At 44.7% G+C, this 23,680-nt stretch overlaps 1 protein-coding gene across 1 annotated transcript; it reads left to right on the forward strand.

The window, feature by feature from the left end:
* The first annotated feature begins 470 nt into the window (after positions 1-470).
* Positions 471-1,272, forward strand: LOC118401514 (protein FAM174C-like). Its single transcript, XM_035799090.2, has 2 exons — positions 471-1,018; positions 1,137-1,272. Exons 1-2 carry the CDS (start codon positions 741-743, stop codon positions 1,270-1,272), a joined length of 414 nt encoding a protein of 137 aa, XP_035654983.1. The 5' UTR covers positions 471-740.
* Positions 1,273-23,680: the final 22,408 nt, after the last annotated feature.

The raw sequence follows: 23,680 nt of genomic DNA on the forward strand, positions 1-23,680 counted from the left end.
TTGAGGGGGCACTGGTGGTCAAATTCAGTAAAGTCTGAGTGAATGTATTGTATCCTAAATACTAGTAACGCTGAGAGCCAACTTCTTTATTAACTGCATTGTGTAGTAGCTTGCTAGTTTTGTTTCATGTCATAGATAGGGGCCTGTTTTTCCTTACGGCCTGATCAGGAAAATGTGTGGCTATAACTAGGGCCTTGAGATTTCCCTGGTCAGATGTATAATTATACACTTTTTATATATTATATAGTTTTTTTTCTGATGAGCCTATTTAAGCAATGTATTAGTTAGATGATAATCTAGCCCAAATGCAGGCAGATGGCGATATTGGGTCGTTCCAGATTAAACGACTCAATATCGCCATCTGCCGGCATTTGGGCTGATGATAATCATGATACACTGGTGCTGATTAGGTTTCTAGTTAAGATGACTATTGTATTATTACTTTCATTACGTTTTCCATTTCCCCAAACATTGTAAATGAAGGTAGACCCACCTGACAGTAAAATAAGACATGTATACATTTAAACGTTAAAACGTACACGAATACCCGTGACACTGCTGGACAACTGCGTCACTACAGGAAGAACTTCCCAGTGGATGAATGTACTTATCAAAACAAACAAAACCACGTATGCTTTCAACGAAATGCTCGAGTGAACTTGCTATTACCTCGATTGAAACAACGTGCCGATTTAATTCTAGTGTTACTCCATCTTTTTTAGTGTTAACCAACAGCAAAAATGCAATTTCAAGGAGCCATGAGGATTATTTTACCGACGTTGTGGGCTATTTCAACCATAGCAGAGGAATCCACGATGTCGCCAACAGGCATTATTACTACTGCCATCAACACCAAACATATCACGAATTCGAGTGCCAACAACACGACGTCCAAGAACAATCACCGCAACTTTTTCAACGCTTTCAATGTAGATAATTCAATGATACAAAGAACATTGTATGTCCTTATTGGAATCACCACAATTGGAGTGCTCTATTTCCTCGTGAGAGCTGTGCGGTGAGTATAACAAGTTGATTATAACATACTAGTTGTTGGTAGCAATGGCTGCCTAATTCATTTCAGCTTTGAATGCCTGTTTCCGTGTGTATATGACATTTAATTATGTTATGTTTAGGCTGAAGAAAACAACAACCTCTCGGAAGAAATATGGCCTGTTGTCAAACTATGATGACAGCTTGGAGATGGCTGCTCTGGAGAGTGATGAGGAGGAGGACGACACTGTATATGAAGCCAGGTCCCTGAGAAAGTGAGTTAGATACCATGTCTACAGTCCACGCAATGTTACTCCTGTACTAACTGTACAAAGTCCTTTACTTTGCAAGTTTGCATTGATACTGAGACTAACGATCACTCAAATACAAGAACAGTACCTCAAACTTTAAAGGACAGCTTTTTTTCATGTAACTTGGTCCACCAATCACATTGAACATGTTATTGTGTCAACATGTGTGGTTTGTTATTAGACAATGACCCCTGATTCAATTATTACACCTTCAAACCTTGTTGGTGTCATTATTACTTGATTGATCTAACTTGTGCTCTGTCTGTCTTTATGTTTTGTCTTTACCAGATAAGTCTGGGTCTTGTCAAAGAACACACATTGGACTAGGGAAAGAATGGAGACCTTCCCAAAGCATATTTTTCAATGGTTATTATGGCATATCATTGTTTTTCTTAATCTTTTGGCCATGAAAACAGCAAAACTGGCTATCAAAATGACTGCTCTATCCTCTGATGAACACTCATGTTGTATAGCTGCCTGGGTATGAAGAAGATATGGTGTTTTTGGTGACCAAACCGACCTTTGATTCTATCTATGAAGAAGAAGAAATGGGATTTGTAACATTACAAGACCAAACCAGTTGTGCTGGGTCTGATGCCAAAGCTGCTTGAGTGAATGTGAGCAGAATAATGTTTTCAAATCAGCTCAGCGACAATGCGTTGTTTCGTGTAAAGTGGACCACTATGTCCCCTCTGCCCATCTTGAACTGTGCATAACAAAGACGACAATGAACAAAATGAAATATCTCAATTAACCCGGTCGATGTGGTGTTGCCAAGGTTTTATTTCTTTGTCTCCTAACAAAATACTGTTGCCATGTCATCCTATATATTTTGATGACCACCTTGAATCAAAACTGGACCATTCGTTAGGCTAGTGGCTAATAGCCTGATTGTGTTTACAAACTACTGTAAACTAAACCAGCCTACCAATATCCCCACCCCATTTGAACTATGCACCAGCACTAGAATGTTGTACTGTAGGATGTACCTGCTCTATTTGGAAGACCCAGACCTAATATGTTCACAATACTATTAACACAAAGGAGTTTCTCAGAAAGCAATACTTAAGACATTTTTACAATCTCAAGACAGTATGGAATTTGTCTCTAATTATAGCACCTTATTTAGTAAATGCAGGCTAATCAATATGCAATTCCACTGGAAATCATAAATATCACGCCCTCCTTTATGTTTACCTGCAACTTTGTAAGAGAAGATGTTACTCATATCAGTTCAACTGTAACGAGAAAAAAAAAACATATGATGGGATTTTCTAAAGAATGACTCGTTTCAGAGCTGGTTCTTTGCTTTTTGTTACACATGGTTGCTGTTGACTGATTGAAATTGTATTTATGTTTATGAAGTTCATTTTCACTTTTGGAAACATCTACTCTGTGTTTTGTCCAGAGAACTTGCTGTTGTATTAACACAAGATCCTACATTATTTAAAAGAAAATCCTTTACCAATCCTTGGTTATTCAAAATACGTTTTTGAATCTATTGTGTATTACGTTTCCAAACCATACTCAAGTTGCTGAAGCACTTACTTTTTAAGTGGATCCCTGGAAGTCTCTGTCACTACTGTACTTGTTTCCATAGCAATTGCTAGGGGGAAACATTACATTGTAAAATCTTGGTTAATTGTACCTTTCTTTCAAGGAGGTAACAGGTAATAGTAGAATGTGAGGTTACCTTCCCGATAATCAGAAGAGAGAGTTCTCTCAAAAGGGCAGCTATCCTGCTGAGAATACTCCCAGGTGTCTCTCTTGTGATTACACATATTGGAAAAATTGATTATACCCTTTAAACAATGTCAACATCTCTGCCATTTTGCTCTGGCTAAAGTAGCAGGCCCATTAATCTGGCTGATCACCCTGATACCCTCCCTAATGTATCTCCATAAGTCATTTTGGATGCTATTCAAGAAGCGAAATTTGGGATTGTGTTTCTGGGATAAGTGTAAAACTATATTTCCCTCATGACAGAAAATGGCATTTCTGAATTAATATAGCATCTCCTTTTTGATTTGTACTGTTATGTCAAGTACATGGATCCAAATGTGTAGTCTTATCTCAAAAACATATGCCACAAAACCCAGTTACTGTGCTTGTTTGAATAGGGTCCAGAATCTGGCATCAAGTGCCATGAGTGTCTGTTTTGCAGAGTATGTCACTCACTCACTCACCCAGCCAATGTAGACTATTCTCCAGCCATCAGACCTCTATAGAGAATGAGTAGGGGGACTGGGAGCACACAGTTGGAACTGACTACCAGGGAGGGTTTCTGATGATACAGGACAGAAATGGGAGAAACCATTGGGGAATCATTTGGGGGTGGATGTGGGGGAGAAACAGTACGTCTGTACTAGAAACAGTCATATTTTGTAAGAATGTAAATGCTGCACCTGAGCTGGGAACAGCAGCTGTTGGGATGCCAGATCACATCGTTCGCTGGTGTAATAAGATTTGTTTCGTCTCAAGGTGTTTTTCTGTCTGCATTCCATTCAGTCTGTGCTAATCTTGTATTTAATGCTAGCGATGTTAGTCACATGATTAAGGCCTCATTGAAACTTCAATTCTCTGACTGGATCTAACAAATATAACGATGACCTTCTCAGTTTGAATATCTAATTTGTTACCAATACAGTTTTGACTTGTTTTCATGGGTTTTTTCTCGCCATCCTCTCTCTGTCAACTGTATGGACATTGTGATCGACAATATCATTCATTTGTCAATACTTTGGCCTGTGTGATACAGAAGTCACAGTCGTGTTGGGAATGAGTTCAAAGTCTGTGTGTATTAAGTCTTGTGTTCCATGTTGAAGACTAGTTGAAGACTAGTAGTGAGTGCTGTGTGGATGCAGCAGGGCCGAGGCCCTCTGGTTGGTGGTGGGTAGCCTTGTTCGATTGTTCTGACACTTAGGCTGTTCCTGTTTGCTCTTTTCAAATAACAATGAAAATAAAAACAGTGAAACTTTGACCAAAACTGACTGGTTTTGCTGGTCATTGTGAAGGTTCTAAATCAGTGGGATTATGAAAAACTGTATACAGAACAGGGCCTATTGCAACTTCAGGAGTTTTATTGGATGCAATTTAAATTTGACCTAGCCATTCACATAACAATAATTCAAATGGAATGGACCCAAATTCTCTTCATATGTTGCCGATTTGATTTGAAAAGTTTACAGTATGGACATAACAAAGAATTGCCACCAGATGGCAACCTATCTCCACTTGTTCCACTATTAATATCCAAACTCTGCCCAGAGACAGAGGCCTAGAATATAAGAATGTTACCACATTTGAGTGTGTGTGTCATATGTTCTCCAATGGGGTATATTTTCTCCACACCCCCTCGGTCCTTTCTGACTCATCATCATTATAGCTGTTCATCCTACTCTACTGATCAGTACATTATCTTCTGACTACCCAAAGCATCAGTTGGCTGTTTATACAGGGATGTAATAAGATAAACTAGCTAGGTTTCCATTCAATTGGTGACAGATTTTCAAGGGAAAGAAAATATGCACATTTTCCCACCTGTGGTGTGGTTCCACCAAATGGACTTGTGGATAAAAATCAGGGCATGATGACAGTGCACACAAAATATATTGTCTCCTGTAAGTGGACCGAATAACAATCTGATTTTCAATGTGTTTCCATTGCAGTTTCAACTCTACCGACTGTTTTGTCACAAAAACTGTTGTCTTAAATAGTAAATGTGCCTACGCTGGTTTTGGCACGTGCACTCAATAGAGAATAAGACCCTCAATGTTTATTGGAAAGGAACATCAATATCACGGTGAACTTTCACCACCCGGAGAAGTTCATCATTTAATCCATTTGTAACCTGATAAACCACATGGTTTCCCGAGTAGTGTGGGAGAGGACCACACACCATATCATCACGTGATTCCAAGTTTACTTCAATATGATGGTTATTATATCAATATTTGCACATAGAGGAGTTTACACTACCATTTCTCTCATTATTAATTTTACCAACACAAAAAGATCCCACCATGTCTAACTAACAAATGAACCTAACTTCATGTTTCTATACAATCATACGGTATGACTTTATATGCATAAAAACTGTGGACGGAAACGTGGTTTGTAACCACATTGGATGGAAACCTAGCTAGTAAGACAGAAATATTTTAGGTGGGCAGGGTTTTTTTCTGGCTCAAAAGGGGACTTATGGTGCGGTTGCTGGCCGAACATTTTCGAGGCCCTCAGGTTGGCTGCAGTGAAAAATGTTGTAAAGTTTATTTCCTGCAATTCTACACATTTTGCCTTGGCTTATGAGTTACTCAAACATTATAACAAAATCAATGTGGGACCCATGCCATGACAAAAATACTAATTTTTGGAATTTTAGATTCTTCCAGACTATCTTTTCTTTTGGTGATTGTTAGTTCTCAAAGATGATCTTATTTTAAAAATATATTAGTTCATTATCTTTTTCTACATACGTTATATCTGGTTTTAGTCGTTTAAGTTTACTCTGAACCTTTTCACATCCTGAAAATGCTATATATATATATATATATATATATATATATATATATATATATATATATATACAGTTGAACTCAGAAGTTTACATACACCTGAGCCAAATACATTTAAAAATTGTTTTTCACAATTCCTGACATTCAATCCTAGTAAAAATTCCCTGTTTTAGGTCAGTTAGGTGCACCACTTTATTTTAAGAATGTGAAATGTCAATAATAGTAGAGAGAATGATTTATTTAAGCTTTTATTTCTTTCATCACATTCCCAGTGGGTCCGAAGTTTACATACACTCAATTAGTATTTGGTAGCATTGCCTTTAAATTGTTTAACTTGGGTAAAACGTTTCAGGTAGCCTTCCACAAGCTTCAAACAATAAGTTAGGTGAATTTTGGCCCATTCCTCCTGACAGAGCTGGTGTAAATTGAGTCATGTTTGTAGGCCTCCTTGCTCGCACACACTTTTTCGGTCTGCCAACAAATGTTCTATGGGATTGAGGTCAAGGCTTTGTGATGGCCACTCTAATACCTTGACTTTGTGGTCCTTAAGCCACTTTGACACAACATTGGAAGTATCCTTGGGGTCATGGTCCGTTTGGAAGACCTATTTGCGACCAAGCTTTAACTTCCTGACCGATGTCTTGAGATGTTGCTTCGATATATCCACATAATGTTCCTGCCTCATGATGACATCTATTTTGTGAAGTGCACCAGTCCCTCCTGGAGCAAAGCACCCCCACAACACTGTTCTTTGGCTTGCAAGCCTCCCCCTTTTTCCTCCAAACATAATGATGGCCATTATGGTCAAACAGTTCTATTTTTGTTTCATCAGACCAGAGGACATTTCTCAAAAAAGTTCACTCTTTGTCCCCATGTGCAGTTGCAAACCGTAGTCTGGCTTTTTTCTGTGGCGTTTTTGGAGCTGTGGCTTCTTCCTTGCTGAGCGGCCTTTCAGGTTATGTCGATATAGGACTAGTTTTACTGTGGATATAGATACTTTTGTACCCGTTTCCTCCAGCATCTTCACAAGGTCCTTTGCTGTTGTTCTGGGATTGATTTGCACTTTTCGCACCAAAGTATGTTCTTCTATAGGAGACACAACGCTTCTCCTTCCTGAGCGGTATGACGGCTGTGTGGTCCCATGGTGTTTATAAATGCGTAATATTGTTTGTACAGTTGAACGTGGTACCTTCAGGTATTTAGAAATTGCTCCCAAAGATGAACCAGACTTGTGGAGGTCTACAATTATTTTCTGAGGTCTTGGCTGATTTCTTTTGATTTTCCGATGATGACAAGCAAAGAGGCACCGAGTTTGAAGGTAGGCCTTGAAATACATCCACAGGTACACCTCCAGTTGACACAAATTATATCAATTAGCCTGTCAGAAGCATGCAAAGCCATGACCTTTTCTGGAATTTTCCAAGATGTTTAAAGGCACAGTCAACTTAGTGTATGTAAACTTTTGACCCACTGGAATTGTGATACAGTGAATTATAAGTTAAATAATCTGTCTGTAAACAATTGTTGGAAAAATTACTTGTGTCATGCACAAAGTAGATATCCTAACCGACTTGCCAAAACTATAGTTTGTTAACAAGAAATTTGTGGAGTGGTTGAAAAATGAGTCTTAATGACTCCAACCTAAGTGTATGTAAACTTCCAACTTCAACTGTATTTATATATACACAGTGCCTTGCGAAAGTATTCGGCCCCCTTGAACTTTGCGACCTTTTGCCACATTTCAGGCTTCAAACATAAAGATATAAAACTGTATTTTTTTGTGAAGAATCAACAACAAGTGGGACACAATCATGAAGTGGAACGACATTTATTGGATAATTCAAACTTTAACAAATCAAAAACTGAAAAATTGGGTGTGCAAAATTATTCAGCCCCTTTACTTTCAGTGCAGCAAACTCTCTCCAGAAGTTCAGTGAGGATCTCTGAATGATCCAATGTTGACCTAAATGACTAATGATGATAAATACAATCCACCTGTGTGTAATCAAGTCTCCGTATAAATGCACCTGCACTGTGATAGTCTCAGAGGTCCGTTAAAAGCGCAGAGAGCATCATGAAGAACAAGGAACACACCAGGCAGGTCCGAGATACTGTTGTGAAGAAGTTGGATTTGCATACAAAAAGATTTCCCAAGCTTTAAACATCCCAAGGAGCACTGTGCAAGCGACAATATTGAAATGGAAGGAGTATCAGACCACTGCATTAAGAAATGGCTTTCTTCTTGCCACTCTTCCATAAAGGCCAGATTTGTGCAATATACGACTGATTGTTGTCCTATGGACAGAGTCTCCCACCTCAGCTGTAGATCTCTGCAGTTCATCCAGAGTGATCATGGGCCTCTTGGCTGAATCTCTGATCAGTCTTCTCCTTGTATGAGCTGAAAGTTTAGAGGGACGGCCAGGTATTGGTAGATTTGCAGTGGTCTGATACTCCTTCCAGTTATTTATTTATAATTCAAGGCACACTTAACCAGCATGGCTACCACAGCATTCTGCAGCGATATGCCATCCCATCTGGTTTGCGCTTAGTGGGACTAGCATTTGTTTTTTAACAGGACAATGACCCAACACACCTCCAGGCTGTGTAAGGGCTATTTGACCAAGAAGGAGAGTGATGGAGTGCCGCATCAGATGACCTAGCTTCCACAATCACCTGAACTCAACCCAATTGAGATGTTTTGTGCTCTCAGAAACCATGAGAAACTAGTTTCTCTGGTCTGATGAAAATAAAATTGAACTATTTGGCCTCAATGCCAAGCATCACATCTGGAGGAAACCTGGCACCATCCCTACGCTGAAGCATGGTGGTGGCAGCATCATGCTGTGGGGATGTTTTTCAGTGGCAGAGTCTAGGAAACTAGTCAGGATCGAGGGAAAGATGATTGGAGCGAAGTTCAGAGAGATCCTTGATGAAAAACTACTCCACAGCGCTCAAGACCTCAGACTGGGGCGAAGGTTCACCTTCCAACAGGAAAACGACCTTAAGCACACAGCCAAGAAAACACAGGAGTGGCTTCGGGACAAGTTTCTGAATGTCCTTGAGTGGACCAGCCAGAGCCCGGACTGGGAGACCTGAAAATAGCTGTCCAGTGACGCTCCCCATCCAACCTGATAAAGCTTGAGAGGATCTGCAGAGAATAATGAGAGAAACTCCCAGAATACAGGTGTGCCAAGCTTGTAGCGTCATACCCAAGACTCATGGCCATAATCGCTGCCAGTGTGCTTCAAAAAAGTACTGAGTAAAGGGTCTGAATACTTATATAAATGTGATTTTTTTTTTTATACATTAGCAAAAATGTATAAAAACCTGTTTTTGCTTTGTCATTATGGGGTATTGTGTGTAGATTGATTGGGGGGGGGAAATAATAAAACCCACTCAGGAATAAGGCTGTAACGTAACAAAATGTGGAAAAAGTCAAGGAGTCTGAATACTTTCCGAATGCACTGTACATATAAAACATATATTTAAAATGTTTACTGTTTGGACATAGGTGCACCACCGAAGATTTTTCTCTTGACCCTCTCCTTCGGGAAGGCAGTTAATGCTCAGCCCAGTCAAAGCTCTTCCCTGTCCTGGCACACATACACAAGCCATGTCTCGATTGTCTCAAGGCTTAAAATATCTTTCACCTGGATTCACCGAAGAGAAAAAATAAGAAACCTGCACACTGCTCTTGCTAGTATCACTGCTCTTTATTACGTTTTACGTATCGGCCTCAAGACCTTCGTCAGAGCTTTTGTGAATGTTTTTAATTTGCACCCTTATGAACACATTGTCCACCCACATCCTTTCAATGCATCGGATGGGGTTGGATTCACCTATGTCATGGAAAGAGCAGTTGTTCCTAACTATTTTGTAGACTCAGTGTATAATGCTGTTTTGCACAGGCCAGGTATGGTACGTACAAGAAGGAAGTAGGGAAGGGAAAATGTGAGGGAAATACGCTTGTAACAATATACCCTGTAATATACCCTGTAATATACCCTGTAATATACCCTGGAGTCACAAATAGTTCATCTCACTCTCTCTTTCTTGTAAATTCTAAGTGCATTCTTATTGCTGACTGCCTTGTATATGCCTGTATTAGTTGGTGTTGGAGAGGCATCTAGCATTGCAGGTGCACATGCCGGTGTGTGCCATTCTGGCCTGGGCTGCATATGCTTTTCCAATTACCTCTGTTAAACTCCACTGTGACATCCTTGCTCGATGCAAACATCCGAGAGCCGGGCCCAGCCCAGAAGAGGATTTGCATTAGGTAATTCCGGTTGACTCGTGTCAACGGCAATTTGCAGCACTCCAAAAAATGTGGAGAAGCGAGCCAACAAGGGGAACGAATGCCATTGAGTGGCACAGCTGGAGCTTTGAGAAATCGTCTCCAAGAAATCCAATGACTGAAGCATAGAAATCTGAAATTTAAAAGAGAGAGGAAGGGAAGAAAGAAGAGCAAAGAGAGAAATGAATTTATTCCAAATCCTGCTCAGTAGGACCGTGTGGCCTGGGATGGATCCTCTGCATTTAAATGAAGGAGAGAAACCACACAAGTGATGTTTATCATTCTTATTTTTTCTCTGTCTTCTTTCTGAGTCTTCAAAGAGTGTCAGCTTTCTGCTTGCTTTTCACATGCCATTTCCAACACAGCAGAAATCATTTAAAGCAACTGTAAGCCTGTAAGACACGGGGAGGCCACAATACACCTTTGCTTTTGAATCCCTACTGTGTTGTCTGGGTTACTTCTGTTAGGCCATGTACACTTCTTCAGTCCCTCAGTCTTTTGGCTGTACCACACTCGCTAGGAGGGAACACTCCTCATACCTGTTCTTATCAGATTATGCTGCGTCTTATACAATGTCCTACAGTCAATCAATCCATCAAATGTATTTATAAACCCCTTTATACATCAGCCAATGTCACAAAGTGCTGTACAGAAACCCCAAACAGCAAGCAAAGCAGATGTAGAAGCACGGTGGCTTGGAAAACTCCCTAGAAAGGCAGAAACCTAGGAAGAAACCTAGAGAGGAACCAGGCCCCTGAGGGGTGGTTAGTCCTCTTCTGGCTGTGCCGGGTGGAGATTCTAAGAGTACGTGGCCATTAAGGCCAGATTGTTCTTTAAGATGTTCAAACGTTCATAGATCACCAGCAGGGTCAAATAATAATCACAGTGTTTGTAGAGATTGCAACAGGTCAGTACCTCGGAAGTAAATGTCAGTTGGCAATTCATAGCCAAGCATTGAGAGGTTGAGACAGCAGGTGTGGTAGAGAGAGATTCGAAAACAGCAGGTTTGGGACAAGGTATCACGTCCGTTGAACATGACAGTATTCCCTAGCTGCGGGCAGAACAGTTGAAACTGGAGCAGCAGCATGATCAGGTGGACTAGGGACAGCCAAGGTAGTCCTGAGACATGGTCCTAGGGCACAGGTCCTCCGGGAGGGGAGGGAGAGAGAGAGAGACTACACTACACTCTTATCGATTGTCCTGTTTTCGGCTGAAGAGGGGCATGATATTACCAGGTTTAAGAAATAATATTTTTTTCTAAAGTGATTGGTGACATCCTGAAAAAAACCAAAGCATTTATCTGTATATCTCTTCTTCTTCCCATGATTCTAGTATACAATTTCTATTTGAATTATACTGCAGTTGCTGTGAAAGGAAGTCTAAAAAATCTTCTTACATAGTTGTGGATGGGGCCTACCTCTTCTGAGTAAACTAACTGAAACCAGAAGCTTACTGTATCTGTGGTATGTTTGGGGATCAAGTCTAGCTGTATTACTGTAATCTATACAATATTGCCCCTATTGAACTTGAGTGTGATCTTCTGTCTTGCTATGGAAACGATAGAAAAAACTTCTGTGAGCTCACAAGAATTTCACAAGCAGTGTAGCCCCCAGTATCTTGTGTGACTCCTACTGTGTGGCCCAAGGCCAAGCTCTACCAGCTGGACCTGTTTCTGATGGGACTAGACGTGAGATGATATTCCCTCGACAGAGGTGGTCTTTCTCCCCTCACTGAGAGGTCAAACCCAGCAACAGGGAAAGCCCCTGAGGAGCGAGAGAGGCCGAGGCACAACTCAAGCTCTCTCTTTCCTCTTCCTTTACTTTCTGTTGATACCTCCCTCTCTCCTTCTTTCTCTCTCTCTCCCCACCTCCCTCTGCTGTCACCTGGACCCTCTATTTCTCCTTCTTTCTCTCTACCCCCCACCGCCCTCTGCCTCGCTCTCCCCTTTCCTCCCTCCACTTTTTCAAGTCAGAGGAGACACTCACTACTGACCTTGCTCAATGCTTGAGTGGATAGGCTGCTCCAGGCTGCTGGAGCGCCACTGGGAGACATAATAAACGGCGCCCTTTTCATCCCCGACACAAAGAATGGAGAGGAGAAGATTTCGGGGGCCTCAAAGGAAGTCTCCCGAACAAAGAAGACCTGCACTGAATAGATCTTGTGAAGAGTTGAGTGGCAGGAGGGGAGAGAGGGGGATCCTGAGCAAACTACACACACACACACACACACACACACACACACACACACACACACACACACACACACACACACACACACACACACACACACACACACACACACACACACACACACACGCTCTCTCTCTCCCTCACAAAAGGGGGTAATGATGATTGGTTATGTTAATTTTTCTGTTGATGGTATTTGGGGAGTTTGCGCTTAAGGGACATTTCCTGTCTGTGGGATTGAGTGATAGAAGCAATCCCAAAAAGGTTAAATGTCAAAAGGTATAACCCAGGATTATTGATGCTATGTATTGGTCAATGAGATGTTTTAAAGTCTCCAGTCGGCCATATTGGTACTCCCCAGAAGGAGAAGTCCTCCATAGGAATTCATGGAATTTTACAGTATTTCAATTAAATGATTCAGGGAACAAAATGACATGTAATTAATATGGATGTGCATCTTTACATTTCAAGATGATTCGATACATACACCGGCTCCGATATGATACAGGAACAATATGTTTTAGTTTGAAATTATTCAGTTTGATTAGAGAACAAATCGATGCTATGTGATTCGGTTCGATACGATCAATGCACCAACATTTGTTGCATAAACACATTCATTTTCCGCCCAGCTTATGCTGACGGAGCACATGAGCTGGGCCTCTCAGCCTGATCTGTCTGAGCTGACTTTTTGTGTGTGTGTGCGTGCGTGCGTGCGTGCGTGCGTGCGCGTGTGTGTGTAAATTATGTATGTCTATTGTGTATACTTTGTAAGCACCTGATCTGAACCCATAAGGGACACTAGGCTACCACAGGACACCACTACCACTATCACTATCACTACCACTATCACTATCACTATCACTACCACTATCAGATTTGTATTTCTATTTATTATGGAGCCCCATAATACCCATTAGCTGATGCCAAGGAAAATACAGCAAAAATAAGGCAGTTATACAATCTTTAAAACATTATAATACATTCACAACAGATTTCACAAGACATTAAATGTGTGCCCTCGGACCACTACTCTACTACCATATACAGTGCCTTCGGAAAGTATTCAGACCCCTTGACTTTTTCCACATTTTGTTATGTTACAGCCTTATTCTAAAATGGATTAAATATATATTTTTTCTCAGCAATCTACACACGATACCCCATAATGACAAAGCGAAAACAGTTTTATTTTTATTTTAGCAAATGTATGAAAAAAAACAGAAATACCTTTTTTATAAAAGAATTCAGACAGATGCTATGATACTCCAAATTGAGCTCAGATGCATTCTTGGCAAGAAACTGAAGATCTCATACAGCGCTGTGTACTACTCCCTTCACAGAACTCCGCAAACTGGCCCTAACCAGAATAGAAAGAGGAGTGGGAGGCCCCGGGTTCACAACTGAGCAAAGAGGACAACATTAGAGTATCTAGTTTGACAAACAGACACCTCACAAGTCCTCAACTGGCAGCTTCATTAAATTGTACCCGCAAAACACCAGTCTCAACGTCAACAGTGAAGAGGCGACTCCGGGATGCTGGCCTTTTAGTTCCTCTGTCCAGTGTCTGTGTTCTTTTGCCCATGTTAATGTTTTCTTTTTATTGGCCAGTCTGAGATATGCCTTTTTCTTTGCAACTCTGCCTCTCACTCCTCTTTCTCTTCTGGTCAGAGCCAGTTAGCACTGTTCTTTGAAGGGAGTAGTACACAGCATTGTATGAGATCTTCAGTTTCTTGTCAATTTCTCGCATGGAATAGCCTTCATTTCTCAGAACAAGAATAGACTGACAAGTTTCAGAAGTTTTTTTTTACAGGCTCAAGCCTGTAATCAAACCCACAATTACTGATGCTCCAGATACTCAACTAGTATATAGAAGCCCAGTTTTATTGCTTCTTTAATCAGAACAACAGTTTTCAGCTGTGCTAACATAATTGCAAAAGGGTTTCTAATGATGATCATGTTAGCCTTTTAAAATGATAAACTTGGAATAGCTAACACAATGTGTCATTGGAACACAGGAATGATGGTTGCTGATAATGGGCCTCTGTACACCCATGTTGATATTACATTTAAAAAATCAGCCGTTTTCAGCTACAATAGTAATTTACAACATTAACAATGTCTACACTGTATTTCTAATAAATTTGATGTTATTTTAATGTACAAAACAATATATATTTCAAAAACAAGGACATTTCTAAGTGACCCCAAACTTTTGAACGGTAGTGTATATATATAAACTCAGCAAAAACAGAAATGTCCTCTCACTGCCAATTGCGTTAATTTTCATCAAACTTAACGTGTAAATATTTGTATGAACATTACAAGATTCAACAACTGAGACATAAACTGAACAAGTTCCACAGACATGTGACTAACAGACATGGAATAATGTGTCCCTCAACAAAGGGAGGGGTCAAAATCAAAAGTAACAGTTAGTATCTGGTGTGGCCACCAGCTGCATTAAGTACTGCAGTGCATCTGCTCCTCATGGACTGCACTAGATTTGCCAGTTCTTGCTGTGAGATGTTACCCCACTCTTCCACCAAGGCACCTGCAAGTTCCCGGACATTTCTGGGGGGAAAGACCCTAACCCTCACCCTCACCCTCCAATCCAACAGGTCCCAGAGGTGCTCAATGGGATTGAGATCCGGGCTCTTCGCTGGCCATGGCAGAACACTGACATTCCTGTCTTGCAGGAAATCACGCACAGGACGAGCAGTATTGCTGGTGGCATTGTCATGTTGGAGGGTCATGTTAGGATGAGCCTGCAGGAAGGGTACCACATGAGGGAGGAGGATGTCTTCCCTGTAACGCACAGCGTTGAGATTGCCTGCAATGACAACAGGTTTAGTCCGATGATGCTGTGACACACCACCCAAGACCATGACAAACCATCCACCTCCAAATCGATCCCGCTCCAGAGTACAGGCCTCGGTGTAACGCTCATTCCTTCGATGATAAACGCGAATGCGAATCCCACCATCACTCCTGGTGAGACAAAGCCGCGACTCGTCAGAGAAGAGCACTTTTTGCCAGTCCTGTCTGGTCCAGCGATGGTCGGTTTGTGCCCATAGGCGACGTTGTTGCCGGTGACGTCTGGTGAGGACCTCCCTTACAGCAGGTCTACAAGCCCTCAGTCCAGCCTCTCTCAGCCTATTGCGGACAGTCTGAGCATAATGCAATGTATTGCCCTGGCCACATCTGCAGTCCTCATGCCCCCTTGCAGATGTCTAAGGCACATTCACGCAGATGAGCAGGGACCCTGGGCATCTTTCGTTTGGTGTTTTTCAGAGTCAGTAGAAAGGCCTCTTTAGTGTGTTAAGTTTTCATAACTGTGACCTTAATTGCCTACCGTCTGTAAGCTGTTAGTGTTTTAACGACCGTTCCACAGGTGCATGTTCATTAATTGTTTATGGTTGATTGAACAAGCATGGGAAACAGTGTTTAAACCCTTCATTTAACATCATTTCATTTAAGTCATTTAGCAGACGCTCTTATCCAGAGCGACTTACAAATTAACACCTTATGACATCCAGTGGAACAGCCACTTTACAATAGTGCATCTAAATCTTTTAAGGGGGGGGGGGGTGAGAAGGATTACTTTATCCTATCCTAGGTATTCCTTAAAGAGGTGGGGTTTCAGGTGTCTCCGGAAGGTGGTGATTGACTCCGCTGTCCTGGCGTCGTGAGGGAGTTTGTTCCACCATTGGGGGGCCAGAGCAGCGAACAGTTTTGACTGGGCTGAGCGGGAACTGTACTTCCTCAGTGATAGGGAGGCGAGCAGGCCAGAGGTGGATGAGCGCAGTGCCCTTGTTTGGGTGTAGGGCCTGATCAGAGCCTGGAGGTACTGAGGTGCCGTTCCCCTCACAGCTCCGTAGGCAAGCACCATGGTCTTGTAGCGGATGCGAGCTTCAACTGGAAGCCAGTGGAGAGAGCGGAGGAGCGGGGTGACGTGAGAGAACTTGGGAAGGTTGAACACCAGACGGGCTGCGGCGTTCTGGATGAGTTGTAGGGGTTTAATGGCACAGGCAGGGAGCCCAGCCAACAGCGAGTTGCAGTAGTCCAGACGGGAGATGACAAGTGCCTAGATTAGGACCTGCGCCGCTTCCTGTGTGAGGCAGGGTCGTACTCTGCGGATGTTGTAGAGCATGAACCTACAGGAACGGACCACCGCCTTGATGTTAGTTGAGAACGACAGGGTGTTGTCCAGGATCACGCCAAGGTTCTTAGCGCTCTGGGAGGAGGACACAATGGAGTTGTCAACCGTGATGGCGAGATCATGGAACGGGCAGTCCTTCCCGGGAGGAAGAGCAGCTCCGTCTTGCCGAGGTTCAGCTTGAGGTGGTGATCCGTCATCCACACTGATATGTCTGCCAGACATGCAGAGATGCGATTCGCCACCTGGTCATCAGAAGGGGAAAGGAGAAGATTAATTGTGTGTCGTCTGCATAGCAATGATAGGAGAGACCATGTGAGGTTATGACAGAGCCAAGTGACTTGGTGTATAGCGAGAATAGGAGAGGGCCTAGAACAGAGCCCTGGGGGACACCAGTGGTGAGAGCGCGTGGTGAGGAGACAGATTCTCGCCACGCCACCCGGTAGGAGCGACCTGTCAGGTAGGACGCAATCCAAGCGTGGGCCGCGCCGGAGATGCCCAACTCGGAGAGGGTGGAGAGGAGGATCTGATGGTTCACAGTATCGAAGGCAGCCGATAGGTCTAGAAGGATGAGAGCAGAGGAGAGAGAGTTAGCTTTAGCAGTGTGGAGCGCCTCCGTGATACAGAGAAGAGCAGTCTCAGTTGAATGACTAGTCTTGAAACCTGACTGATTTGGATCAAGAAGGTCATTCTGAGAAGGTCATTCTGAGAGAGATAGCGGGAGAGCTGGCCAAGGACGGCACGTTCAAGAGTTTTGGAGAGAAAAGAAAGAAGTGATACTGGTCTGTAGTTGTTGACATCGGAGGGATCGAGTGTAGGTTTTTTCAGAAGGGGTGCAACTCTCGCTCTCTTGAAGACGGAAGGGACGTAGCCAGCGGTCAGGGATGAGTTGATGAGCGAGGTGAGGTAAGGGAGAAGGTCTCCGGAAATGGTCTGGAGAAGAGAGGAGGGGATAGGGTCAAGCGGGCAGGTTGTTGGGCGGCCGGCCGTCACAAGACGCGAGATTTCATCTGGAGAGAGAGGGGAGAAAGAGGTCAGAGCACAGGGTAGGGCAGTGTGAGCAGAACCAGCGGTGTCGTTTGACTTAGCAACGAGGATCGGATGTCGTCGACCTTCTTTTCAAAATGGTTGACGAAGTCATCTGCAGAGAGGGAGGAGGGGGGAGGAGGATTCAGGAGGGAGGAGAAGGTGGCAAAGAGCTTCCTAGGGTTAGAGGCAGATGCTTGGAATTTAGAGTGGTAGAAAGTGGCTTTAGCAGCAGTGACAGAGGAGGAAAATGTAGAGAGGAGGGAGTGAAAGGATGCCAGGTCCGCAGGGAGGCGAGATTTTCCTCCATTTCCGCTCGGCTGCCCGGAGCCCTGTTCTGTGAGTTCGCAATGAGTCGTCGAGCCACGGAGCGGGAGGGGAGGACCGAGCCGGCCTGGAGGATAGGGGACATAGAGAGTCAAAGGATGCAGAAAGGGAGGAGAGGAGGGTTGAGGAGGCAGAATCAGGAGATAGGTTGGAGAAGGTTTGAGCAGAGGGAAGAGATGATAGGATGGAAGAGGAGAGAGTAGCGGGGGAGAGAGAGCGAAGGTTGGGACGGCGCGATACCATCCGAGTAGGGGCAGTGTGGGAAGTGTTGGATGAGAGCGAGAGGGAAAAGGATACAAGGTAGTGGTCGGAGACTTGGAGGGGAGTTGCAATGAGGTTAGTGGAAGAACAGCATCTAGTAAAGATGAGGTCGAGCGTATTGCCTGCCTTGTGAGTAGGGTAGGAAGGTGAGAGGGTGAGGTCAAAAGAGGAGAGGAGTGGAAAGAAGGAGGCAGAGAGCAATGAGTCAAAGGTAGACGTGGGGAGGTTAAAGTCGCCCAGAACTGTGAGAGGTGAGCCGTCCTCAGGAAAGGAGCTTACGGAACGACTTGATTAGTGTAGTGCCAACAACGCAGCTACTGCCAGCTAGCCTACTTTAGCAGTACTGTATCTTTTAATCATTTTAGTCAATAAGATTCTTGCTACGTAAGAACTTTCTGAACATTCGAGACGTGTAGTCCACTTGTCATTCCAATTTCCTTGCATTAGCGTAGCCTTTTCTGTAGCCTGTCAACTATGTGTCTGTCTATCCCTGTTCTCTCCTCTCTGCACAGACCATACAAACGCTCCACAGCGTGGCCGCGACCACCCTAATCTGGTGGTCCCAGCGTGACCCACGTGGAGTTCCAGGTCTCCGGTAGCCTCTGGAACTGCCGATCTGCGGCCAACAAGGCAGAGTTCATCTCAGCCTATGCCTCCCTCCAGTCCCTTGACTTCTTGGCACTGACGGAAACATGGATCACCACAGATAACACTGCTACTCCTACTGCTCTCTCCTCGTCCGCCCACGTGTTCTCGCACACCCGAGAGCTTCTGGTCAGCGGGGTGGTGGCACCGATCCTCATCTCTCCCAAGTGGTCTTTCTCTCTTTCTCCCCTTACCCATCTGTCTATCGCCTCCTTTGAATTCCATGCTGTCACAGTTACCAGCCCTTTCAAGCTTAACATCCTTATCATTTATCGCCCTCCAGGTTCCCTCGGAGAGTTCATCAATGAGCTTGATGCCTTGATAAGCTCCTTTCCTGAGGACGGCTCACCTCTCACAGTTCTGGGCGACTTTAACCTCCCCACGTCTACCTTTGACTCATTCCTCTCTGCCTCCTTCTTTCCACTCCTCTCCTCTTTGACCTCACCCTCTCACCTTCCCCCTACTCACAAGGCAGGCAATACGCTTGACCTCATCTTTTCTAGATGCTGTTCTTCCACTAACCTCATTGCAACTCCCCTCCAAGTCTCCGACCACTACCTTGTATCCTTTTCCCTCTCGCTCTCATCCAACACTTCCCACACTGCCCCTACTCGGATGGTATCGCGCCGTCCCAACCTTCGCTCTCTCTCCCCCGCTACTCTCTCCTCTTCCATCCTATCATCTCTTCCCTCTGCTCAAACTTTCTCCAACCTATCTCCTGATTCTGCCTCCTCAACCCTCCTCTCCTCCCTTACTGCATCCTTTGACTCTCTATGTCCCCTATCCTCCAGGCCGGCTCGGTCCTCCCCTCCCGCTCCGTGGCTCGACGACTCATTGCGAGCTCACAGAACAGGGCTCTGGGCAGCCGAGCGGAAATGGAGGAAAACTCGCCTCCCTGCGGACCTGGCATCCTTTCACTCCCTCCTCTCTACATTTTCCTCCTCTGTCTCTGCTGCTAAAGCCACTTTCTACCATTCTAAATTCCAAGCATCTGCCTCTAACCCTAGGAAGCTCTTTGCCACCTTCTCCTCCCTCCTGAATCCTCCCCCCTCCTCCCTCTCTGCAGATGACTTCGTCAACCATTTTGAAAAGAAGGTCGATGACATCCGATCCTCGTTTGCTAAGTCAAACGACACCGCTGGTTCTGCTCACACTGCCCTACCCTATGCTCTGACCTCTTTCTCCCCTCTCTCTCCAGATGAAATCTCGCGTCTTGTGACGGCCGGCCGCCCAACAACCTGCCCGCTTGACCCTATCCCCTCCTCTCTTCTCCAGACCATTTCCGGAGACCTTCTCCCTTACCTCACCTCGCTCATCAACTCATCCCTGACCGCTGGCTACGTCCCTCCCGTCTTCAAGAGAGCGAGAGTTGCACCCCTTCTGAAAAAACCTACACTCGATCCCTCCGATGTCAACAACTACAGACCAGTATCCCTTCTCTCTTTTCTCTCCAAAACTCTTGAGCGTGCCGTCCTTGGCCAGCTCTACCGCTATCTCTCTCAGAATGACCTTCTTGATCCAAATCAGTCAGGTTTCAAGACTAGTCATTCAACTGAGACTGCTCTTCTCTGTATCACGGAGGCGCTCCGCACTGCTAAAGCTAACTCTCTCTCCTCTGCTCTCATCCTTCTAGACCTATCGGCTGCCTTCGATACTGTGAACCATCAGATCCTCCTCTCCACCCTCTCCGAGTTGGGCATCTCCGGCGCGGCCCACGCTTGGATTGCGTCCTACCTGACAGGTCGCTCCTACCAGGTGGCGTGGCGAGAATCTGTCTCCTCACCACGCGCTCTCACCACTGGTGTCCCCCAGGGCTCTGTTCTAGGCCCTCTCTTATTCTCGCTATACACCAAGTCACTTGGCTCTGTCATAACCTCACATGGTCTCTCCTATCATTGCTATGCAGACGACACACAATTAATCTTCTCCTTTCCCCCTCTGATGACCAGGTGGCGAATCGCATCTCTGCATGTCTGGCAGACATATCAGTGTGGATGACGGATCACCACCTCAAGCTGAACCTCAGCAAGACGGAGCTCCTCTTCCTCCCGGGGAAGGACTGCCCGTTCCATGATCTCGCCATCACGGTTGACAACTCCATTGTGTCCTCCTCCCAGAGCGCTAAGAACCTTGGCGTGATCCTGGACAACACCCTGACGTTCTCAACTAACATCAAGGCGGTGTCCCGTTCCTGTAGGTTCATGCTCTACAACATCCGCAGAGTACGACCCTGCCTCACACAGGAAGCGGCGCAGGTCCTAATCCAGGCACTTGTCATCTCCCGTCTTGACTACTGCAACTCGCTGTTGGCTGGGCTCCCTGCCTGTGCCATTAAACCCCTACAACTCATCCAGAACGCCGCAGCCCGTCTGGTGTTCAACCTTCCCAAGTTCTCTCACGTCACCCCGCTCCTCCGCTCTCTCCACTGGCTTCCAGTTGAAGCTCGCATCCGCTACAAGACCATGGTGCTCGCCTACGGAGCTGTGAGGGGAACGGCACCTCAGTACCTCCAGGCCCTGATCAGGCCCTACACCCAAACAAGGGCACTGCGTTCATCCACCTCTGGCCTGCTCGCCTCCCTACCACTGAGGAAGTACAGTTCCCGCTCAGCCCAGTCAAAACTGTTCGCTGCTCTGGCCCCCAATGGTGGAACAAACCCCCTCACGACGCCAGGACAGCGGAGTCAATCACCACCTTCCGGAGACACCTGAAACCCCACCTCTTCAAGGAATACCTAGGATAGGGTAAGTAAGGGTAAGTAATCCTTCTCACTCCCCCCCAACAAGAGTTAGATGCAAGTGGCTGTTCCACTGGTTGTCATAGGTGTTTGCATCAATTTGTAAGTCGCTCTGGATAAGAGCGTCTGCTAAATGACTTAAATGTAAATGTAAATCAAGGCATCAAGCTCATTGATGAACTCTCCGAGGGAACCTGGAGGGCGATAAATGATAAGGATGTTAAGCTTGAAAGGGCTGGTAACTGTGACAGCATGGAATTCAAAGGAGGCGATAGACAGATGGGTAAGGGGAGAAAGAGAGAATGACCACTTGGGAGAGATGAGGATCCCGGTGCCACCACCCCGCTGACCAGAAGCTCTCGGGGTGTGCGAGAACACGTGGGCGGACGAAGAGAGAGCAGTAGGAGTAGCAGTGTTATCTGTGGTGATCCATGTTTCCGTCAGTGCCAAGAAGTCGAGGGACTGGAGGGAGGCATAGGCTGAGATGAACTCTGCCTTGTTGGCCGCAGATCGGCAGTTCCAGAGGCTCCCGGAGACCTGGAACTCCACGTGGTCGTGCGCGCTGGGACCACCAGATTAGGGTGGCCGCGGCCACGCGGTGTGGAGCGTTTGTATGGTCTGTGCAGAGAGGAGAGAACAGGGATAGACAGACACATAGTTGACAGGCTACAGAAGAGGCTACGCTAATGCAAGGAGATTGGAATGACAAGTGGACTACACGTCTCGAATGTTCAGAAAGTTAAGCTTACGTAGCAAGAATCTTATTGACTAAAATGATTAAAATGATACAGTACTGCTGAAGTAGGCTAGCTGGCAGTGGCTGCGTTGTTGACACTACACTAATCAAGTCGTTCCGTTGAGTGTAATAGTTTCTACAGTGCTGCTATTCGGGGGCTAGCTGGCTAGCTAGCAGTGTTGATTACGTTACGTTGCGTTAAAAGAACGACAATAGCTGGCTAGCTAACCTAGAAAATCGCTCTAGACTACACAATTATCTTTGATACAAAGACGGCTATGTAGCTAGCTATGTAGCTAGCTACGATCAAACAAATCAAACCATTGTGCTGTAACCCTTCACAATAAAGATCTGTGAAGTTATTTGGATTTTTACGAATTATCTTCAAAAGACAGGGTCCTGAAAAAGGGATGTTTCTTTTTTTGCTGAGTTTATATATAAGAAGCTACAATAAAATAACAGTAGTGAGTCTATATGTAGGGGGTACCGGTACAGAGTCCATTTGCAAGGGCACTGGTTAGTCGAGGTAAAAATGGGGGGTGTGGTTGTGTCACGAGAATTATGCTCTCAATGTTCATAAACCCAATTCAATTAACTACTCAGCCTGAAACCCAGAATTTGTAAGAAACTGGTTGAAATGAATCAGACGGAGGCCCAGCTACGATAGTCAGAAAATGTATTTACGAGAGCGCGCTGCTCTATTGTACAAAACAATTCATTTTAAACTGGCTTCTCACGCACACCTTCACACAAACATCAGGCTACACATTCACACAAACATACACACACACATACTTCCACACGAAACAGAAGGTATCCGACGCACATACTGTCTCACTACCCAGCCGACAGAGATTAGGGAGACCTTGTCCTTGAGATGTCCAGTTCTCTCCCAAATCTCTAGTCAGGTCGGCACCGAATATTGCTCAGACAGTCTGTGCTCAAGACACTATAATAGACATATTGTTTGACTGACTAAAACTACACACATCATTAATTATAACTTTATGATTCTAGTCAATTTCTACAATTAGTTTCTGAGTGGAGTAGTCTAATCATTCCTTTAAAGCTATAAATTCCATCAACAGATTGGGACAATACAAACGCTCCGGGTAGCCAATTGATTTGCTGTTCAGGATTCTTATGGCTTGGGGGTAGAAGCTGTTTAGAAGCCTTTTGGTTCTAGACTTGGCGCTCTGATACCACTTTCAGTGCGGTAGCAGAGAGAACAGTCTATGACTAGGGTGGCTAGAGTCTTTGACAATTTTTTGGGCCTTCGGACATCGCCTGGTATAGAAGTCCTGGATGGCAGGAAGCTTGGTCCCAGTAATGTACTGGGTCGTACGCACTACCCTCTGTAGTGCCTTGCGGTCATAGGCTGAGCAGTTGCCATACCAGGTGGTGATGCAACCAGTCAGGATGCTCTCGATGGTGCAGCTGTAGATCTTTTTGAGGATCTGAGGACCCATGCCAAATCTTTTCAGTCTCCTG

This window comes from Oncorhynchus keta, chromosome 22 (assembly GCF_023373465.1).
Source record: "Oncorhynchus keta strain PuntledgeMale-10-30-2019 chromosome 22, Oket_V2, whole genome shotgun sequence".
NCBI classification, from domain to species: Eukaryota; Metazoa; Chordata; class Actinopteri; order Salmoniformes; family Salmonidae; genus Oncorhynchus; species Oncorhynchus keta.

Excerpts from the sequence above, each read along its gene's own strand:
- LOC118401514 (XM_035799090.2), top strand. The coding sequence starts at position 741 with ATGCAATTTCAAGGAGCCATGAGGATTATTTTACCGACGTTGTGGGCT. Across the intron at positions 1,019-1,136 it reads TTCCTCGTGAGAGCTGTGCG|GCTGAAGAAAACAACAACCT; the intron begins GTGAGTATAACA and ends TGTTATGTTTAG.